The sequence below is a fragment of the Ascaphus truei genome, chromosome 6, assembly GCF_040206685.1.
Source record: "Ascaphus truei isolate aAscTru1 chromosome 6, aAscTru1.hap1, whole genome shotgun sequence".
Lineage (NCBI taxonomy): Eukaryota > Metazoa > Chordata > Amphibia > Anura > Ascaphidae > Ascaphus > Ascaphus truei.
Genome location: NC_134488.1, coordinates 7,965,054 through 7,988,738, shown reverse-complemented (window position 1 = coordinate 7,988,738; position 23,685 = coordinate 7,965,054). Strand labels below are relative to the sequence as shown.

The following is a 23,685-nucleotide window of genomic DNA, read 5'->3' as shown; positions in this document are numbered from 1 at the left end:
CGCTCACGTGACCGGCCCAGCGCGCCGGCAAGCGGGAAAATGTAAAATTTCCCTAAGACCTACGCTTCCGCAAGCGCTCGGAAGCGGAAGCGAGACCCTACTAAAGCCGCTCTCATTGCGGCTGTAGGGGCTCAGTGCCGAGTGGAAGCGCGCCTCCGCCCGCAAGCACTAAACATGGACGCGGCCTTATGCATAATGATGTATACCAATTATAAACTGGGTTACGATATGTGCTGTACACCATTGATTTTAATCAGGGCCGCCAACAGCGGGGGAGAAAGGGTACTGGCGTCCCTGGCCCCGTGGGCCAGGGGGACCCGGCCGCCCATGCCCCCTGCGCGGCCGGGCGCCTGTTAATTAAAAAAAAAAAAAAATCGCTGCAAAAAAAATCGCGGTGTATCCCTGTGGTTGCGCCGGAAGTAGTCTGGGTTAAGCTTCCGGCACGCCGGCGTCAGAGGGAGCCCCGTTTCGCGTGGGACCTGCATCGCGAGGCAGGTGCTTCATGGTCGGTGTCAACTGCTCTGACCCCCCCCCATCGGGCCTGCATCAGACCCACCCCCGCAGCACACTGCTGCACGCGTGAGCAGTGGCGTGATGCCTGCAGCAGGGCTGGCGGCAACTGCTGTGACCAGCCACCGGGCCCCCCCGCTGCACCGCCACACCCCCCCCTCTGCACCGCCACCCCTCCCCCCGCATGACAGGGCTGTCCCGTCACCCCCCGCAGCCGCTAGACAACCCACGCAGCCGCGGGAAACCCCCGTACTGCCGCCCCCCCCCGCAGCATTGTTCCCCCACCTCCAGTACCTCCGCCACCACTCTCACGCCGCACCCCCCACCCCCTGCTGGTAAGTCTGATTTTTGGGGGTGTTTTGGTTATTTTTTTAATATTTATTTTATTGCAGATATTTTTTATATTACACATTCCTAGTGAGAGAGACAGAGACAGATATATACCAGCTCAGTGCCGTTGTGGCCGCACCCCCAGATGAGCGTGCACCTAGCCACAAATTGCACGGCCGAGCAGGGCGCAGCGCTCGTGTGCCAGCACGCCACGCTCCCTCTCAGGCCGCAGCCTAAGGCTTAGTCCATAGAGACTGAAGCCGTGCGGAGGCGCGCTGAGTCTGAGGGAAAGCGGTGCTTTCCCTGGCCTTAGAGCGCGCGCCGTCTATGGGCGTGTCTGGGGGCGGGCCAGTAACGTCACGGAGCTGGCTCGCCCTCATTGGGCGAACCGCTCACATGACCGGCCCTGCGCTCCGGCAAGCTAAGAAACGAAAGATTTCTTAAGACACGCTTCCGCAGGCGTGCGCGAGCCCCTGCTAAAGCCACTCTCATTGCGGCTGCAGGGGCTCAGTGCCGAGCAGCAGCGTGCCTCAGCACGGGTCAGCGCCTAAGCTAAGGCCTAAGGACTCGGGCATGGTGCCTCGGGCCGCTCCTGCTCTGCCTCGCCTGCAGAAGCTGGTGCTTTTTTGTGGCCTGACAGGTGAGGCAGTGAGCGCGCTTTGAGGGTGTGGCGGAGGTGGGGAGGGAGGCAGTGCTAGTCCCTCATCCCCATTGGTTGTTTGCTGATACGTGACCGCTCCTCCGCTCCCCTCAGCGCGTATATTTAAACTTGCCTGTCGCCTGCATTTCCACACGCCTCTGCACGCATGCGGTAGCGGCTCCTAAGGCTGCGGTCCCACTAACTATTACAGCGCACGCCTGTGCGATCAAGCCCCGCCCACCCAGTTCCTCCGGTCCCAGTCCCTACCTTGTCGCGCACCTTTCCCCAGCGGTGCGCGACAGGTTTTCAGGCAGGCAGGGGAGTTTGAGATTGGCATTTGTGACGGAGGCGTGGCCACGCCCCCGCCGGAGGTTTAGCCAATGAGGGCGAACCAGCCGCGGGACGTCGTGGCCCCGCCCCCGCAAACTTACCGCCACACCCCTCCCGTCACAAACTTTCTCTCTCCCCTCAGACCGCAGATCACGGTCTAGCGCTGTACATGCACCGCCCCCCCGCCGGGCGCGTGTCACAGTGCTGACTGGGGACTCAGCCTAAAGCCGCGCTGATTACAGATGCAGGGGGTATAGAATGTCAATAGGGGAGTGTTCTGTCTTTTTCTCCATTTTATTTCCTACTGAGTGCGAATAGCCGAGCTGTTATGAACACTGTAATGTCATTGGGTTTCTCTGCCTTTATTCACAAAAAACACATCAGAAAGTCTTATAGCTCAGTGGTTATGCTGCAGGCCATTAACAGAGTGGACCAGGGTTTGATTCCTGGCTGGGATGTTTATTTTTTCCATTTTATTTCCTACTGAGTGCGAATAGCCGTGCGGCTATTTGCACGCAACGGTGAATATCCACTGCCCGTGACGTGCATCCCCCTGCAGATTTACTATTTGGGTATTTCATCCAGCAACGCGCTTTTTTTTTTTTTTTTTTTTACAAGAATGTTTGTCTATTTTCTACCTCTAGCTTTGTGGTTTAAACATTGTATACATGAAATAATGCACTAGATGCTGCGCTTTTTCCCCCTTCGTTTTCTCTCATCTATATCTATCTGCCTTATATTTATACCTTCTAGTGAGTGACACTAATTCAACACAATAGAAAACTCTTTATTTGACAGATTAGATTATTCATTACAACAATGCAAGATACAAAAAAAAAAGACCAAAACATCCATTTCTTTTAAATATTTTTTTAAACTAAAAAAAAATAATAATATATATAAAACTGACAATATTACCTCTAAGTCCTAAAAGTAACACTTTCTTGCCAGCATTTGAATGAGGAATTATAATGATATCCTTGGATTTATAAAGATACCATGTTGAAAAGAATAATATAGTAGTACAGCTGCTTTTGTCTTGTGGTGGTGTGTATTATTTTAATGCAGTAGTTTCCAACTACGGTCATCAAGTGCCTCCAACAAGTCAGGTTTAAAGGATATCCCTGCTTCAGCACAGGTGTCTCAATCGAACCACCTGTGCCAAAGCAGCATTATCCTTAAAACCTGACCTGTTCTGGGTTCGAGGACTGGATTTTGAACCACTGTTTTAGTGCAATAAATGTATTGATCAGCAACAGTATCGGAGTGTGATTTAAAAAGTGCATACAGATTTTAAGATACCATGAACATAAATGCAACAAGGCAATTCTAGCAATAGGACGAAGAGAAGAATGGGTTTAAAGGGAAGTTTAAAAAAAAAAAAAAAAAAGTGGGGGGATCTATTTGTATTTTCCCCTGTAATATTGACCAGCCTGGTAATCTGCACAGTATTTGGCAATAGATATTTTGCATCTTAATTGAGTGCAGCACGGTTCATCTGCCTTTTCCTTTAGCATTGCTTAAACATAAGAGGGAGAGTTTTAGAGGCTGCATTTCAAGACACCTATTATTGGACCAACATAGTTATAAATGGATGCTTTTTCATATGATCTTGCATGGCAGTAAAGCAAAGGTCCTTTCTCAATTTCAGAAATTAGGATTGTGAGGTTAGAAAGATTGCTTCATTCAGCAAAGATCAAAGATACTATGGGAAAGATTCATTCAGCGTCAATACAGGAAATTGCATCTCTAAGCGGTGTCAATTGCCTTTGACTTGACTGACTGGTAATTCTGGATTGAGATGCAATACCCCATGTCAGTGCTTAGCGAATTTATGAATAAAGGCAAATCTGGTGCAATTCTGAAGCAAATCGATTGAGACATTTAGAACAAAGAAAAATCCCATTGAAAAGCAATAGGATTTTGTTTTCTTGGAAACATGTGGTGCAATGTTTTGCTCCAGATTTGCACCCTTTTGGCCTTTAAACATATACCCAAATGAATTTGTAAGGTAAATGCTTCATGCACAGCTCTGTCATAGGGCCATTTAATTGGTGGTGATAGTTACCATTGATACACTGACCGATCTCCACTCAATTGTCAAAGCAAATCTTAGGGTTTATTAGATTAATTCATAATCTTGGAGTGTGAACTGAACACCCCCCAAAATTTACTGTGACTTTAAATATTTGTGAACTAACTTGTACAATATTAAAATAAAATGGAAATTTACCTCTTACCAAAAATAGGGCAGATTAGATGCACGTGAGTTGTACATTGATGAAAGCGTTTGTACAGAACTTGCCCAACCTCACGTCCTTTCATGTATGTGCATGAATCGGAGAACTATGAGGTTTTAAAATATTTTTACACACTATTAAATCCCATTTTAGCAGTCCACAAAAGTATCCCAGTCTCCAACGCACTTGTCAATTACCAATATAACTACTCAAAGTTTGTGCTGCAAAAATAGTGTCACTAATAGGATACTTGTGTCAGAATAGCTCAATTATGCCCTCTTCACCTCCAGTAACCCTGTACATGTGATACTGTCACTAAAAGGTGCAGTCCCACTTAGAATAAAAGTAAACAAAATAGATTGGTTGCCTGGGTTCAACCTTCATGCCTTGTGCATTCTAAGCGGTGTCAATTGCCTTTGACTTGACGGACTGGTAATTCCGGATTGAGATGCAATATCCCATGTCAGTGCTTAGCGAATTTATGAATAAAGGCAAAACTGGTGCAATTCTGAAGCAAATCGATTGAGACATTTAGAACAAAGAATAATCCCATTGAAAAGCAGACCTGTTTGCTCCACCTCAGTGATAAGGTTAGCAGAAACGGTAACATCCGGCCTCTCAAATACCCCTACGTACATAATCAGCCCGTTATAATCTATTAACACAGTGAGCTTCAATTTACTGATTTATAGAACAGTCTTGAAGTAAAGGGGAACTTTGAGGTCTTCAAATGAGAAGAGCAACAGCATCTATTCATTTTGTTCACTACGGCCTAATAAAAGTAACAATTAGGGCAACAGATGACCCACACATGTCCTAATGCTATTCTCACCACTGCCACATTATCAACCTGTCTCTGAAGGCTTTTGGTGGCCAGAAGCGCCAGGAACACATTGCCTTTTCTCTTTTTTAATGTTTTCCTTTACATAAAGGAAACAGGGAGGTCTATTTGTCAAAACCATTGAAGCCTCTGTTTTAGCTATATTTAAGATTGCAAATGCACAGCAGCTGGGATTTCTAAAGAAGGAGAAACATGGATGAAGAGATCTTCCTTTCTTTAAAGTCAGTAAAGATGAGAGGAAAGTGAGAGGTGAGACGCATGTGTTCCAAATACTGTAATGCTCTTAACATCACTGCTAATTCCTTATCTAGTGGTCATTTTGTTTGAAAATAGACTGAAAGGTTTTAAATCATTCATCTCTTTAAATAGGGGTTTTCCAAGAGTTATAACTTATGCAGTACACAGGGAGGCCAATTGTTCAAGTTGTATTCAAATAACAATGGCTATGAAAGTCTCCCACCTGCAAAAAAATAGAGGAAAATGAAACCTACAGAAAACAATAGAGGTTTTCCTTTGATAACTATGGTGCAAGTGCACTTGTTTTGCCCAAGTTTCTGAGCAGGAAGACATTTAGAAAGAGACTTAATACACTGGAAAAAGCCAGGATTGGGGATTCAAATCCTAGGAGGAGTCCAACCTTGAGGTTTTTTCTATTGCCACTTTATTTAAAGTCAACACTCCTCATGCATTTCAGTCTTCTTACCAAGTATAAAAAAAAGGTCTTAGCTCCAAATGGTACAAATGCATCTGCAGAATGGCCAGCATGTATAGTAAGCCAAGCACAAGCTTTATCACACACTTCTTGACAGTATACAGAAAAGGGAGCATACACTCTCAGCATCTCCTCAACCCTTGTGCATTAAAAAAAAGTAGTTTCCCAAGGGCGAGCACAGAATTTGGGAGGGGAACGTACATTTTTACATAGTTATTTAGATTAAATCAAATTTACCTGATTGTAAAGCTTTAGAGCTATAAACACCATAGTCCAGCTCCACAACCACCCATATCATTCTCCCATTACCTCATCTCTAAACTAGATATATTTCTTTAAAAAAAAAAAAAAATTAAAGGCACATTTTGGCAATGCCAATCCCACCCTGACTAAATGGGACACAAACATGATAAAAAAATATGGTAACAGCACCTAATATTTACTGCCTCTTTAAATTATGCAGCAGGAAAAGTGTTATTCAGAAGTACAATTTGAAAGAAATCCATCAGTAGTATTTAGATACCATCATTGCCTACTGATGGATCCAGGTGTTGGCTTTTTCCAGCCCTCAGCATAATGTGCTTGAGCTGCATGTGTAAAAACAATCAGCTTCATATGTCATGCATGCCCGAAGACTGAAACACCGTAGTCTTAAAAAATGTGTATCATAACAAAATTAATAACAATAGGTTTTACCACTACTGAATTATTTGTCTCAATATAAAATGTGTTGATTACTTTGTACATGCATAACTTTCTGCCCTTGAGTGACAGTAAAACTGCTGTTACCCGGAATCGAACTGGGGTTGCTAAGGCCACATCACAGAATACTCACCACAATACGATCACAGCATGCGACAATACAAGTACTTGAGTGACAGTAGTTAGTAGAAGTCATCTGTATCCATTATCACTTTTATTTATATACACAAACATATATGAATATGAAGACCTAGGAATTCCTATTTCAGTTAAGGGAAATGTACATGTATAAAAGAAAAGATATGCCGTTGCAGGTTTTAGATACAAACAGAAATATTGCCCCCTAAAGCAGGGGTTTACAAAACTCTCCTGAGGTCCTTAAATTAGATCAATTTATTGATGCAACCAACAAGTATCCTATTCAGATTCAAATTGGTTGCATTAATCTGTGTGCAAATGCATTGATAATTCCGGTTTAGTTGTCCTTATGAAGAAGTTTGAGTACTACAGCCAAAAAGAAAATGAAGGGTGTGTCAACAAAATCCTGCAATATTTAGCAATTGTTGCTGAACAAGGCCTCAGGAGTTTATTAGAGCAATGGTTTATTATCAGAGGGTAGTATGTCAGCTACTGCAAGAAAAGCCGATTTCGGAGAGGAAGTGGTTAATAAAATAATAGAAACAATGTCTAAGGTTTCTTTTAACATGAACATATAGACTTTCAAACATCGTAGTAACATTTTTACATAAAGACAGACAGGGACATATGATAATATACTCTCAGGCTACGTCCCTAGTGTTACCTGCAGAGCACACGCCTGGTGGCGCACGCACAGTAGTTGTGCAGTCTGTAGGGGAGCGATGGGATGTGTAGGGGGCAGGGCCATGACGGGGCATATCAGCCCTTTCATCTGCTGCACGCCGACCAGGGGAAGACAAAATTCGGGTCTTCCCTGCCAGCGTACGCGTCATCACGCTTTGCGTGCCCACACACACACACACACACACACACACAGACACACAGCCACTGGGGCCTGTCCCATAAAGGGCTGTGGTGTGTGGTGTGCGTGCCGCAGCGGGGACCTGGCCTGAAGCAGACAATCTCTGTGATGGCATGTCTCACAACAATGGAGTTGGCACTAGCGGCCAAAACAATTGCTCTTCAAATGCAATGTGTTCTAGGCTCATCCCGCACTGATGGGCTTAAGCTCTGTTCCGCCAAACTGCTCAATGGGTTTCAAAATCTAAGATAAAAAAATAATTTCACTCTCCTGCCCCTTAACAAGCTGAGGCCCAGAAAGCCTGAAATCCCTTCCATCTTCTCGTGATGGTAAGCCCAGCGTTAGGAGTGTATTCAGTGAATACATGTCCTGTCCGTGGACAAACTGGGAATCTCCTGGTCTGTGCACAGTATATGGGTGGCTTCTGCTTTTTTCATTTGTCAACAAGGTTTAATAATAAAAATCCATTGAGGAGTCCATGCAGCCAAATTGCCGCATAATGTCTGTTCCTGGCCTTTTCACAGAGAGCCCAGGCAAAAATCCAGTTCAAGTCTCTTCTTACTTGGGAACAAGAGGAGTTTAGCAACGTACAAGACAGAGATAGTTGGGGGGGGGGAGAAATGGCTCAAGATTCCCCCTCTTTTCTCACTTCGGTAATTGTGTGGAGTGGTATTTGTAATAGTCTCAAGAAAACATAGGTTGGACACAAAACCCATTTTAAGACTCTTAAAATAAGAATGAAAAAAAAAATCCAAAAGATATGTAAAATAAAAGTATCCTGAACGCCTAAAATCATCATCGTTTTGGTGGATCTCTTACAAGCCCGTATGCTGCTTGATCCAGTCCCTCATCTTGGTGATCCGTGTGTATATACCAGGCTTGTTCCTTCGGGCACAGCCATCTCCCCAGCTCACTATGCCAGCCAGGTATACCTTGCCATTGCTCATCTCCACGCTTGACAAAGGTCCTCCAGAATCTCCCTACAAGAGGTCAGACACAAAACAGGGCTATGAGACAGGAGGGAGTCTATGTGCTTGTGGAGGAGATAAATTAAATATATATATATATATATATATTTTTTTTTTTAAAGGCCTAAATAGGAATTTCCCCCTATTACTCATAACAAAATTAATGTTTCCATTTTTTAACCATTATAAAGTGCTTTTGCACTTTTGCCATGCCAGCTTTTTTTACATTGTGTAGTTTCATTCTTAAGATACCACTTGCTGAAAATTGACCTCCCAGGGAAGTTAAAATGGCTGCTGCAATTCACAATGAAAACCAAAAAAGGTACAATTACCGGTGCTCCATGCGAGAAGATGATAGCCTGCAGCATACCCAGGAATATATAAAAGGAAGACATCGCAGCGCACCGACGGATTTTCTAATTCTGATTTATTAAAGCCAAAAACAAGCAACGTTTCGACCTGGTGGTCTTTCTCAAGTGATATTGTGGCAAGGTGCAAGGTGTACTGGCATGAGAGGGCTTATATAAAACTGATATGTTGCCGCTTATTATCAAGTAGTTTACATGTTTACATAGAAAAAGCTGTCAGCAATGGAGCGCTCACCTGGCAGGCATCAATGCCTCCACTGAGGAAGCCGGCACACAACATTCTAGGAGTCAACTGGTTATCTAGGACATCGTTACACACAGTCTGGTTAATGATGCGGATTTCTGCCTTCTGTAGTATTGCAGATCCACTACCTACATGGGAAAAGCATCAACAATGAACACTGAGCCTTCAAAACCAACACACACCTAAGTATACTTCTACAGGTTAATTAAATCACGGTATCCTCAACATTAGAACATTACTTGGAGTTGACTTTTATTAAAAAAAAAAAAAACCCAGGACATACTTGAAAACGAGAGGTAACTCTCAATGTATTACTTCCTGGTAAAATATTTTATAAATAAGATAAACAAGACTAGTTAGCAATAATTCATTGAACCCAATGAGTACACTGACCGGTAAGATTTTGTTGCCACAATAAATATAGTTCTAAGTAGTTCAAAATGTGTAACTTTCCCAGCTGACCCTCCTAATCCATGATCAATCCCTATTTAAATGTGCTTGGTTGCTCCTACCTACGGTAGATGAAAAAGTACTGTACTTTGCAGAAGCAGAAGTTAATAAAAAAAAACACACACACACACACACACACACACGATATGCCGTCTAGTCCAAATTCACCATGTCTATGTTTCACTCAAACGTTTGAAAATTCTCCATAAATTTCAGGCGAAATTCACAAGTCAAATACAATTTCTAAATTTTGAACAAAATTGGCGGTGTGCCAAAGAATATACCCTGAAATAAAAAAAAATCTGTAGAATATCCATTGACTTATATACCTCTGAAAAGCTACTTTGAAGATGCACATAAGCTAATGTCAATATGCATGCAGGGTTATTTCCCAGGTATCGGTGTGTTCACAGATCTCACTCCATGCATTGTATAGATGAGCGATGTCCTCCACTATTTCAGGCCAAGAGGTTTACTTGGGCAAACTTGATTAAAAGTTTGATGTTTCAAAAACAGGAACATTTTGTAAAGGTTTGCCAATATAGTGAACATGTTGCTCATCTCTGGTACCGAGACAGCTCAATAGACTAAAATGCCTGCCCCTCTAACACACATACGTACACACACTTATAATATTACTTCCTGATATTCAAAAATCTGTAAACAAGTGAACAGTCCAAAATCTGTTCTCACCTCCTTCAGTTGTGGCCCCCCAGCCTGTCACCCACAGCGTTTTGCCCACAGGAAAGTTGTGTGAGCTGTCGGGTATGCAAATTGGTTGGATAAAGTCAGTCAAGGTCACTGGACTATCCAGCTCCAGCACAGCAATGTCATTATCAAAGGTGTGGTCCTTAAATCCTGTGTGTGCCACAATGCGCTTTATCTTGCGTTGCATAATTTCATTGCCGGTGCGCTTATTTTGGTCGTGGACACCAAAATACGCTGTCCACACAGATGGGTCAGAGTACCTGCAAGGAGAAAGTAAACAAATCATTGTGATGGACTGAATTGGAAATGAAAAAAAAAACCCTCTCTATATAACCATCACCGTTCAATAAGAGATAATAGTGCATAACTCATTCATGCTATAGTTTTTGACACAGTACTAGAGAGATAAAAGTAAGCTATAGCTTATTGTTAGTTATATGTTAGGGGGATCAAGCTTCATGATTTCTAGGTGTCTTCTCTGCCTCTGACAGTAGCACTGCACTGCATACACCATGAGAATAGACAGACCAGACAGAAGAAACCTACAAACAATGAAGTTTGATCCACTAACACTACACTATGACTATACTGGAGCATTGACAATGATTGCACAACTATCCTACATACTAAAAATGCCCTACGTGAGCACAGATATATACCTTATTGCTGGTTCATCCTGGAAGCAGTGAGCAGCCGATAACAACATGGTGGTGGACACAAGAGAGGCTCCACATGTGTGTAAGCCATTCTTAATATGCAGGCTGACCTGCCATGGCCATTCTCCAATGTCGGCATTCACACCACCCACGATTCTGGTCTTCCGGCTATATGGTCGTTTTCCACAGTCTTAATGAGATGGAGAAATAAGAAGATAGGTAAATGCACAGAAGTGTGTGAGCGTGTGTATATATATATATACATTCAGTAGGTAGTAAGGTGCCTCCTCTGCTGCATGTAGTAGTTCAACAAGGGTGTGTGGATATTCTGTATGATATTCTGTGATGTCTCCACTCTGTGTCCCATAGAAACACTTCCTCCGGCTCCACCACCGTGTGTTGGCTCTAGTTGCCACAGGAGCTTGCAGGAACTCACAATACAATAATGAGATGACAGTCCGTTCTCCGCTCTCCACAATTGGCTCTTTGTTTGCTTTGCAGTAAAAACAGCTGCTACACTCGCCGCTTCAGGAAACGTCCTACGCGTTTCATCACGGATGATACAGAATATCCACACACCCTTGTTGAACTACTGCATGCAGCAGAGGAGGCACCTTACTACCTACTGAATGTTTGGCGTGGATCCATGCAGCTCCCTGGCGATTATTACTCATACATGCTTATATCTGTTTGTGAGTGCGCTTTTTATACTTTTCAGTCATATAAATTATTTTTATACTTTAATACACTAGGAGTGCGCCTGTTTTGTGTGTGTGTGTGTGTGTGTGTGTGTATGCATGCGTGTATATGCATACACACACACACACACACACACACACACAGTTAGGTCCGGAAATAATTGGTCACTGACAATTTTCATAATTTTGGCTCTGTACGCCACCACAATGGATTTGAAATGAAACAACCGAGATGCAATAGAAGTGCAGACTTTCAGCTTTAATTCAAGGGGTTGAACAAAAATATCGTATGAAACGTTTAGGAATTGCAACCATTTTCATACACAGTCCCCTTATTTCAGGGGCTCAAATGTAATTGGACAAATTAACACAATCATAAATAAAATGTTCATTTTTAATACTTTGTGAGAATCCTTTGCAGGCAATGACTGCTTGAAGTCTGGAACCATGGACATCACCAAATGCTGGGTTTCCTCCTTTTGTGGTGCTTTGCCAGGCCTTTACTGCAGCTGTCTTCAGTTGTTGTTGTTTCGTGGGTCTTTCTGCCTTAAGTTTTGTCTTCAGCAAGTGAAATGCATGCTCGACCGGGTTGAGATCAGGTGATTAATTCGGCCATAGCAGAATATTCCACTTTTTTGCCTTAAAAAACTCCTGGGTTGCTTTTGCAGTATGTTTTGGGTCATTGTCCATCTGTAAAGTGAAGCGCCGTCCAATCAACTTCGCCGAATTTGGTTGAATCTGAGCAGACAATATATCCCTATACACTTCAGAATTCATCCGGCCGCTTCTGTCTGTCACATCATCATTAAACACGAGTGACCCAGCGCCATTGTAAGCCATGCATGCCCATGCCATCACACTGCCTCCACCATGTTTTACAGATGATGTGGTATGCTTCGGATCATGAGCCGTTCCAAGCCTTCTCCATACTTTTTTCTTCCCATCATTCTGGTACAGGTTGATCTTAGTTTCATCAGTCCAAAGAATGCTGTTCCACAACTGGGCTGGCTTTTTTAGATATTGTTTGGCAAAGTATAATCTGGCCTTTCTATTCTTGAGGCTTATGAAGGGTTTGCACCTTGTGGTGAACCCTCTATTTGTTCTCGTGAAGTATTCTGTTTATGGTAGGCTTGGATAATGATATGCCTACCTCCTGGAGAGTGTTCTTCACTTGGGTGGATGTTGTGAAGGAGTTTTTCTTTACCATGGAAAGGATCCTACAATCATCCACCGCTGTTGTCTTCTATGGAAGTCCAGGCCTTTTTGTGTTTCAGAGCTCACCAGTACGTTCTTTTTTTCTCAGAATGTACCAAACTGTTGATTTGGCCGCTCCTAATGTTCCTGCTATCTCTCTGATGGATTGTCTTTTTTTTTTGCAGCCCTGTTTCACTTGCATTGAGAGCTCTTTTGACCGCATGTTGTGTGTTCACAGCAACAGCTTCCAAATGCGAATGCCACACTTGGAATCAACTCCAGACCTTTTACCTGCTTAATCGATAATGAAATAATGAAGGAATAGCCCACACCTGTCCATGAAACAGCTTTTGAGTCAATTGTTCAATTACTTTTGGTACTTTGAAAAAGAGGGGGCTACATATTAAAGAGATGTAATTCCTAAACCATTTCTCCAATTTGGATGTGAATACCCTCAAATTAAAGCTGATAGACTGCACTTTTAGCGCATATTCATTATTTAACTGTAACTTGAATTTATTTTGGTACACAGCCGAAATAACAAAACTTGTATCAGTGTCCAATTATTTCCGAACATGTATGTATGCATGTACTAGCTGATATACTCGGCATTGCTCGGGATGTAATTTTCCCGCTCTCCCTCTCTATCCGCTACAACCCCTTCACAGCTGCGTCCCCCCCCCCCCCCCTCACAATAACATGTCCGATCCCACCCTTTAACAGTGGATGGGGGGGAGAGGAGGGAGGCAGCATCACACTCTCCCCCCGGTGCCCTGATCCCGAGGAGGCAAAGCCACGCGGGTGACCCACGCTCCCGCCTCCCGTGCTGTTAACCCCCAAGCTCCTACTGAGCACACTCCTGAGCACACTCCTCCTAGCGTCGCCGCTTGCAGCCCTCGATATGGGGGGGCGGGAGGCAGTGCCACACGGGAGACCCACGCGCCCGCCTCCCGTGCTGGTACCCCCCTCCTACTGCCATGCCCCTGCCCCGAGCGGGCCGCCAGTCTGGTACCTCTCCTCCTCCTTCCTGCCTGCCGATCACTCCAAACTACGTACTTACAGAGGAGGAGAGACATGTCGCCATGCTCCCGAAGAGGCGATGCCGCGCGTGAGACCGGCGCGCCCGCCTCCTGTGCCGCTAACTCCCCCAGCTCCTAACCGCGCACACTCTCCCTCCAGCGCCATGCCACCATGTGGGGGGCAGGAGGCGGCACCTCATGCCCAGTTCCTCCCACGTACACTATCCCCCTGGAGCCCTACCCCACCGCTTGCTCTGCAGCGGTGTGTAGGCGTGAATCGGTGCGCACGGGAATGAGAGCGGGAACCGGAGTCCCGGCCCCTCTCCTGCCCGCCTGACGATCACTCCATGCTGCACTCCGGCCGCAGATGGGGCGGCCGGACCACACCACGGAGTCCCTCTCCTCCCAGGAATTGACCCCCTTTGGGGCCTTACATTAAATTTCCAGGAGAGGAGAGGGACATCCAAAAACGCTGCTAGCCAGGGCCCGTTGCGTGCGGGTGGTTTGCGACGGCTCACTGGAGGTGCGTGCGGGAGGGTGTGCAGGAGGGTGTCTCAGCGGCGGCTCACTGGGGGCGAGTGCGACTGGCCGATGAGAGCCGTGGGGGGGCAGGACACACCGGCCAATGAGAGTGCGTCCGGACCAACGGACCAAATCAAATTGTCTACAGGGACGCATAAACAACACTTTCAGATATATATATGTGCGTGTGTGCGCGCGTGTGTGCGTATGTATGCGTGTGTGTGTGTGTGTGTGTGTGTGTGTGTATGTATGTATGCGTGTATGTATGTATGCATGTGTGTATGCATGCGTGTGAGCATGTGTGCGTATGTGTATGTGTGTATGTGTGTATGTGTGTATATATATACATATATATATATATATATATATATGTATGTGTGTATATATGTATATATGTGTGTGTGTATATATATATATATATATGTGTGTGTGTCTGTGTGTGTCTGTGTGTATGTATATATATATATACACACACACGTACGTACGTACGTACGTACGTACGTGCGTGCGTGCGTGCGTATATGTATGTATGTATGTATGTATGTATGTATGTATATATATATATATATATATATATATATATATATATATATATATATATACACACCACCCACAGACACACTGATGAGACCCATTAAGGTCGAAACAGCTGTCTGTGGGTGGTTTTCTGGGTATGCACCTTAACCCTGGCTGTGCTCAAAGCTGTGACCATGCAGCAAGCTTAAGCCTATAGGGAACCATGTTAAAAATGGTTTTTGATGCAAAAAGTGGCACTGTGTGCTCATTTGCATGTCATTTCCCAGAATACCTTGCTGCAGTGGAAGTGCTGTGTGCTGGGTGATAATGGGGAAAGGCGGGGTTGCAGACCTGCCTAACAGATGCAGATGAGCATACAGTTGTATTTACATTTGCATATTTGCTTTGCTGTGGAGGGTTTTTGTCACTTTTTTTTACTCACCATAACTTTACTCAGTATTATATATATATGTGTATGTGTATGTGTATATATATATATATATATATATATATATATATATATATATATATATATATATATATATATATATATATATATATATATATATATATATATATGTGTATGTATGTATGTGTATGTATGTATGTGTATATGCATGTATGTGTATGTATGTATGTGTATGTATGTATGTATGTGTGTGTATGTATGTATGTAAATGTATATGTATATGTATATGTATATGGCTTGTGTGTACTGATTGATCTGTGTGGTTGATTGAAGTGCTGATTGGTTAAAGTGTGTGCAGTTAGAACCAGAAGCAGTTTGAACAAGGAAGCAGTTAAACAAGGTATAGTTTATTGAAGTACAGTTTACTGTTAGTACTTCTAAACTTCATAGTTGCTAGAGTGAGCAGGATTGAAAATGCCACTCAAATGCACATCTTGCCACATGTATGTGCACTTGGAGCAGCTGTTCCAAGGAGCATACCGCTGTGAGAGGTGTGAGCGGGTGGTCTCTTTAGAATCAGAGATCGCTGATTTGAAGAGACAATTTGCAATATTGAGGGACATTGGCAATCTTGAAAGGGAATTAGTGCTCATTGAGCAGGCCCTTGCTTCGACTAGTGGTGCAGATGGTGGCGCTTTTAGTGTGGAGCAGGTAGGTAGCTTAGTTGCTGTTAGTGAGGAGCAGGTAGGTAGCTGGGTGACAGTTAGAAGGGGAAGCAGGGGCAATAGGGAGAGGCAGGTCGTTTCTGAGCTGACACATCCCAATAGATTTGCCATGTTGAGTGAAGATATTGGGAATGTTGGGGTAGAAATGGCAAGGCTGGGGGAGACTAATTCCTCTAGCAGCCAGGGGAATAGTTCCTCCAGCACAGTGGGGACTCAGGATGCTCAGATGCAAAGAAAGATTGTGGTGGTAGGGGACTCCATTATTAGGAAGGTAGATAGGGCAATCTGTTGCTGGGACCACATGAACCGAACAGTTTGTTGTCTCCCGGGTGCTCGGGTACGGCACATTGCGGATCGGGTAGACAGATTGTTGGGGGGGGGCTGGGATTGACCCGGCGGTCTTGGTACATGTTGGCACCAATGTCAAAGTTAGAGAAAGATGGAGGGTCCTAAAAATGATTACAGGGATCTAGGCCAAAAGCTTAAGGCAAGGACCTCCAAAGTAGTATTTTCTGAAATACTACCAGTGCCATGCGCTACCGCAGGGAGACAGTCAGAGATCAGGGAGGTTAATGCATGGCTAAGAAAGTGGTGTAGGAAGGAGGGGTTTGGGTTTTTAGAGCACTGGGACTCCTTTTCTGAGAGGTGCCATCTATATTCTAGGGACGGATTGCACCTCAATGAAGAGGGATCTTCTGTGCTAGGGGGGAGAATGCTAAAAAGGTTGGAGGAGATTTTAAACTAGGATGGAGGGGGGAGGGGAATGAAACAGATAATGAACTAAATGGAATAGATGAGGATACAAGGTGGTATGGAGGTAGAATGGGGGCAAGTGGAAGTTTGACAAGCAGTGAGATACCCATAGTAAATAGAGATAATACTAGAAAACTTCCATAGACTAAACCAAGTGGGAGCAGAAAGGAAGGAGCAGATAAGATAATAGTACAGGCTGAAAAAAAACTTAAATGCATGCTTGCTAATGCAAGAAGCCTGACAGATAAAATGGGGGAGCTTGAATTAATAGCTACAAGGGAGCAGTATGATATTATAGGCATTACTGAAACATGGTGGGATGAAACTCATGACTGGACAGTTAATTTAAAGGTGTATTCTCTTTTTCGGAAGGATCGAACAAATAGAAGGGGAGGTGGAGTATGTCTATATGTTAAACCAGATCTAAAACCTATTATAAGGATGATGTCTATGAAGGGAATGATGAAAATGTAGAGACCTTGTGGATAGAAATTAGCAGTGGAGGTAAAAGTATAAAGAAAATGTTTGTGGAAATATGCTATAAACCACCAAATATCTGTGAGATTGAGGAAGCTAAAATACATTTGCAAATGGAGAAGGCATCAAAACTGGGTCATGTTTGCATAATGGGGGATTTTAATTATCCAGACATAGACTGGGGCAATGAGATTAGCGTTACAACAAAAGGAAACAGGTTTTTGGGGGTGCTTAAAGATAATTATATGACCCAAATTATTGAGGAACCAACCAGGAGAGGGGCAGTTCTGGATTTGGTCATATCAAACAATGTAGAAGTAATAACAAATATTCAAGTCCTGGAACATTTGGGTAACAGTGATCATAACATGGTCTCATTTGAAATAAATTATCAAAAAACAGATTACTTGGGTTCAACAAAGACTTTAAACTTTAGAAAGGCAGATTTTAATAAACTGAAGTCTAATCTAGTAGTACTACAATGGGATGATGTTTTTGCAGGGAAAAATGTAGAAGATAAATGGATAGTCTTTAAAACATTGTTAGAAAAGCACACTTATCAGTGTATACCCTTGGGTAATAAGTATAAAAGAAATAAGTCAAAACCAATGTGGCTAAATAAACAGGTAGGGGAGGAAATGGACAAGGAGAGGAAGGCGTTTAGATTCTTTAAGTCAGAAGGGACAGAGACATCGTATCAGAATTATAACAAAAATTGCAAAAGGGCAATTAAATTAGCAAAAATGGATAATGAAAAAAGGATTGCAATAGAAAGTAAGGTCAACCCTAAAAAGTTCTTTAAGTACCTTAATAACAAAAAAACGAGAAAAGAAAATATAGGACCCTTTCAGTGTGAGATGGGTAGGCAGATTATTGGAGATAAGGAAAAAGCAGAGGTATTAAACAAATTCTTTGCCTCTGTGTTTACCAGGGAAGAATCAAGTTCAATAGTAGCGCCACAGTAGGAAGCCACAACCTCCATATTAATGACCAATTGGTTAACCGAGGAAGAAGTTCGTAAGCGACCTGAAAAAATGAAAGTAAATAAGGCACCTGGCCCCGATTGCATACATCCAAGAGTTCTCAAGGAGTTAAGCTCAGTAATAGCAAAACCATTATATTTAATATTCAAGGACTCCATTTCCACAGGCTCAGTACCACAAGATTGGCGTAAAGCAGATGTGGTGCCTATATTTAAAAAGGGAGCTAGATCACACCCGGGGAATTACAGACCTGTAAGCCTGACTTCAATAGTAGGGAAACTACTTGAAGGTTTAATACGGGATAATATTCAGGAATACTTAATGGAAAACAAAATTATTAGTAATAGTCAGCATGGATTTATGAAGGATAGATCTTGCCAAACTAACCTTATTTGTTTCTTTGAGGAGGTAAGTAGGAATTTAGACCAGGGTAATGCAGTTGATGTAGTCTACTTAAATTTTGCAAAGGCTTTTGATACGGTTTCACACAAGAGGTTGGTGTACAAAATAAAGAAAATTGGACTCAGTAATAATATATGCACCTGGATTGAAAACTGGTTAAAGGACAGACAACAGAGGGTTGTCATAAATGGAACTTTTTCAGGTTGGGCTAAAGTCGTGAGTGGAGTACCTCAAGGATCGGTACTGGGACCCCTGCTTTTTAACTTGTTTATTAATGACCTTGAAGTTGGGATCGAGAGCAAAGTCTCCATCTTTGCTGATGATACTAAATTGTGTAAGATAATAGAATCAGAGCAGGATGTAATTTCTCTTCAGAAGGACTTGGAGAGACTGGAAACGTGGGCAGGTAAATGGCAAATGAGGTTTAATACAGATAAATGTAAGGTTATGCATTTGGGATGCAAGAATAAAAAGGCGACTTACAAATTAAATGGAGATATATTGGGGGAATCCTTGATGGAGAAGGATTTAGGAGTGCTTGTAGACTGCAGGCTTAGCAATAGTGCCTAATGTCATGCAGTAGCTGCAAAGGCAAACAAGATCTTATCTTGCATCAAACGGGCAATGGATGGAAGGGAAGTAAACATAATTATGCCCCTTTACAAAGCATTAGTAAGACCACACCTTGAATATGGAGTACAATTTTTGGCATCAATCCTAAGAAAAGACATTATGGAACTAGAGAGAGTGCAGAGAAGAGCCACCAAATTAATAAAGGGGATGGACATTCTAACTTATGAGGAGAGGCTAGCTAAATTAGATTTATTTACATTAGAAAAGAGGCGTCTAAGAGGGGATATGATAACTATATACAAATATATTCAGGGACAATACAAGGAGCTTTCAAAAGAACTATTCATCCCACGGGCAGTACAAAGGACTCGGGGCCATCCCTTAAGGTTGGAGGAAAGGAAATTTCACCAGCAACAAAGGAAAGGGTTCTTTACAGTAAGGGCAGTTAAAATGTGGAATTCATTACCCATGGAGACTGTGATGGCAGATACAATAGATTTATTCAAAAAAAGGTTGGACATCTTTTTAGATGGGAAAGGTATACAGGGAAATACCAAATAAGTATACATGGGAAGGATGTTGATCCAGGGATTAATCCGACTGCCAATTCTTGGAGTCAGGAAGGAATTAATTTTTCCCCTTAATGGGGTTTTGTTTGCCTTCCTCTGGATCAATAAGTAAGTATAGATAGAGAATAAAGTATCTGTTGTCTAAATTTAGCATAGGTTGAACTTGATGGAAGTACGTCTTTTTTCAACCTCATCTACTATGTAACTATGTATGTGTATGTGTATGTATACTCATACTTCCTCCCAAACCTGGCCCTACTACCTCCTTCCACATTACTGTTGGAACTACGATCATTCACCCAGTAGCCCAAGCACGCTGCCTAGGGGTCACACTCGACTCCTCTCTCACATTTGCCCCTCACATTCAAAACATTTCTAAAACTTGTCGCTTTTTCCTATAACAAAGATACGCCCTTTCCTCTGTTGCTCGACTGCTAAAACTCTGACTCAGGCCCTCATTCTCTCCCGTCTTGATTACTGTAACCTCCTGCTGTCCGGCCGTCCTGCCTCTCACCTGTCTCCCCTACAATCTATCCTAAATGCTGCTGCCAGAATCACTCTACTCTTTCCTAGATCTGTCTCAGCATCTCCCCTCCTGAAATCCCTCTCCTGGCTTCCAATCAAATCCCGCATCTCACACTCCATTCTTCTCCTCACTTTTAAAGCTTTACACTCTTCTGCCCCTCCTTACATCTCAGCCCTAATTTCTCGCTATGCACCTTCTCAACTCTTGCGTTCTGCTCAAGGATGTCTTCTTTCTACCCCCTTTTTATCTAAAGCCCTCTCCCGCCTTAAACCTTTTTCACTGACTGCCCCACACCTCTGGAATGCCCTTCCCCTCAGTACCCGACTAGCACCCTCTCTATCCACCTTTAAGACCCACCTTAAGACACACTTGCTTAAAGAAGCATACGAATAGCACTGTGGACATTCTGAACACATGATACATAAAGCTTGGCCCCCTGCAGACGCACTTACCAGAACTCCCTCCTACTGTCTCTGTACGTTCTCCCTACCTACCAATTAGATTGTAAGCTCCTCGGGGCAGGGACTCCTCTTCCTTAATGTTATGTTTGTCTAAAGCACCTATTCCCATGATCTGTTATTTATATTATCTGTTATTTATTCGATTACCACATGTATTACTACTGTGAAGCGCTATGTACATTAATGGCGCTATATAAATAAAGACATACAATACAATACAATATGTATGTATATATATGTATGTATATATGTATATATGTATATAGTATGAAGTTCAGCCCTTTAGGAGTGGGTCCTTCAGTCTGTGATTGGGGTTCCAGGCTATCTCTTCATGGGGTAGGAGCTCTGATCTCTGATCCATCCGGGCCATACACGGTTTTTAAACCCACTGCTTTTACTGATATTGTTTTTGTACGTGCATCCCTTAGCTTTTTTACACAATACAAATATTGACATACTACTCTAAGTGTTCTTTGCGCTTTGGATCCTATTTCATCTCGAGTGCAAGAGAATCTATTTTTTCATAGCGCGCAGGTAAAACTGTTGATTATCTCCATGTGCTGTCTGTATTATAATTCTGTAAAGTGTTGTGTACATTGGTGGCACTATAAATATACACACATTATCTATGTACTTGTAAAATTTAGTAGTCAATCATTTTTTGCGTTTCATTTCTATACAGTTTTTAGGGACTTTAATTAACCTAATATTTGATAAACCAATAGGGTGTCTTAGCAAGAAGATAATTTAAATAGGGGTTCATTTGGGTATAATAAGGTCTAGATCTATATTGTAGAGATATCGAACACAATAGTAGAAATATAAAGGATAAGAGAGGTTCTTGATGCACAGTTGTATGGGCTCTGTCCTTACTGCACATAGTTGCAACCTCATCAGAACCATCGCTGCAGTCTTTTTCACCATCACATTCTGGGTTATTCTTAGTAATGCACTCGTTGTTCTTGCACTTGTAGATATAATCTGTGCAGGTGGTGATGAGAGCTAGAAGACAGGGAAAAGACACTCAGACCATCAAGTTTCTACCACAATAATATCTAACGACATAGGGAAATATTTATTAAGAAGTGCTACTACGTACGACAGCTTGGCCCAGATTCACTAAAGAGTGCTACACTTTAGCAAGTCTCAAATCCTATTCAATTGAATGGGAGTTAAAGCGTTATAAAGCATAGCACCCTTTAATGAATCTGAGCCTTATGTGCTGGAAGACATCCAAGTGAATCGGCAGAAAAGGACCCTATTTAACAAATGGTGTAAATTCATAGGAATCATTCCAGGGTGGAAGACACCTTACAGCCCATTCACTTGGATGAGCTGTATGTGGCCACATTTACAAAGTCATGCTGGAATATTTCTTGTGGAATAGCGCTACTTAGTAGATTCCTAGATTTTGCAAAGACTTTTGATACTGTTGACCACACTTATCTTAAACAAGCTCCAGTACTCTACCCCATGCTTTAAACTAGTCTCTCTCTTATTTATTAGGGCAATCCCAATGTGTGTTTATCGTAGGCTCTAACTCTAACCACTTGGATATTAACGGTTAGGTTCCTCCAAGGCTGTTCTGGAGTCCTTACTTTTTTCTGTCTTTATAAATGGCCTGCCCACAGTTTGTATGACATCTTATTTGCACATGTATGCTGATTATATCATATATGTGTAGCCAGGTCCCCCAGCCTGACCCTCACCTCCGTTGTGGTGAGAGTCAGGGAAGGTTGCAGGGAGCGCTCCGGTGCACCAGAGGTTCCGCGTCAGCCCGAGCATCCAGGGCGCCGCCATTTCTGTATTTGCGCATGCACAGTGAGTCCCGTAGGCGACGGTGACACGAGAGGTCGCGCATGCGCAGCAAGTGGTTGCAGTAGCGCGCGAAGCACAGACCAACCAAAGGAGGTTTAGAGCAGGGGACTACAAGTCCCATGAGCCTCAGCCAGACCAGGTGACGCCCGGGAGCCAATAGGGCGGAGAGACTGAGCAGGGAGAGGTTAGGAGGTTGCGCAGGGGAGCACATTTGCCAGAGAAGACCGGGAAGGGGAAGAGGTAGGAGTTCAGAGTGTAGAGAGGCAAGTAGCCTCTACACTAGGCCCGAATACCATCAGGCCCAGATAGGCCCTGAGTCCCAGTCAAGTATACTTAATACAGGGACTGGCCCTAGAATAGGAACCTGTCACGTTAGTGTGTGGAGTAAGGGACACAGAGACTGTCACAGCTTCATCCCAGAGGTCTAGGACCAGACCTCTCCAGGAGTATCATCAGCCACTGGGTGGGATCACCCCAGAGGACATCACAGACAGCCCCACGTCGTCGGATCCTTTGTGAAGACTGTTTGCGGGCCCGAGCGCTCGGCAGGTAACTTCCATTAAAGTGCACCAACTATAACATTGTTCATACTAGTGGCTGCGCAGTCACACACATACACTCACTTTGGGGTTTATGGTGTGGGGTGTTGGACATGGTGTGGGTACACGGTGAAGGGTCGCGTCCTACGAGACGCGTTAGTTATTGTGTCTCATTGAAGAGTAACACTGATAGGTATGATACAAATGCAGAGTGAAAGAAGCTAAGGTGCATCGTGTTAATGTGCATGGAGACTAATTTATAAATTCAACATTTTGTTTTCTCACTTTGCATTATGTTTGCATTTTTCTCCACATCTCTTCATTGAGGTATAGATTTAATGACAGGAATGAAGTACTAATGCTGTTGTTGTTGCTCACTGATCAACGTTACTCACCTTTCCCACAGTCTGATTCGTCAGAACCATCCCCACAGTTATCGGTCCTGTCACATTTCTGTGTCTCAGGGATACACTTTCCATTTCCACATTTAAAGCTCTTCTCTGGGCACTCTGAAAAGATACCATGATTAGACTTTCAGAATCTCCAACAGGTAGCCAACATAGGGTTTCACAGACACGCATTTTCCCTTTTAATGTGATGTGCCTCATATTTTTGTACATTGACTAGACCAGCGTTTCCCAAATGGTGGGTCGCGACCCGGCACCGGGCCACGGCACCAAAATTGCCGGGTCGCAGCGAGGCTGGCCGCGCGGTGTCTCCCGTCCCCCCGCTCAAGTTAAAAAACAATGGCGGCGATTCCCCCGCGGTCCCACGCGCTTGCGCAGGGCAAGCAGGGCCCGCT

The 23,685-nt window shown here is 43.4% G+C and overlaps 1 protein-coding gene across 1 annotated transcript in view; it reads right to left on the bottom strand.

Annotated features, from left to right (window-relative positions):
- Positions 1-4,004: 4,004 nt before the first annotated feature.
- The window catches only part of LOC142496653 (suppressor of tumorigenicity 14 protein homolog), a 59,304-nt gene continuing 39,623 nt past the window's right edge, over positions 4,005-23,685 (bottom strand). Inside the window, exons 13-18 of the mRNA XM_075603355.1 lie at positions 23,279-23,392; positions 21,400-21,528; positions 10,703-10,889; positions 10,029-10,303; positions 8,877-9,013; positions 4,005-8,285 (exon numbers count right to left, since the gene is read on the bottom strand). Of these exons, the coding sequence (XP_075459470.1) occupies positions 8,121-8,285; positions 8,877-9,013; positions 10,029-10,303; positions 10,703-10,889; positions 21,400-21,528; positions 23,279-23,392 (1,007 nt within the window). The 3' untranslated portion in view covers positions 4,005-8,120. The remainder of the gene's footprint in view (positions 8,286-8,876; positions 9,014-10,028; positions 10,304-10,702; positions 10,890-21,399; positions 21,529-23,278; positions 23,393-23,685) is intronic.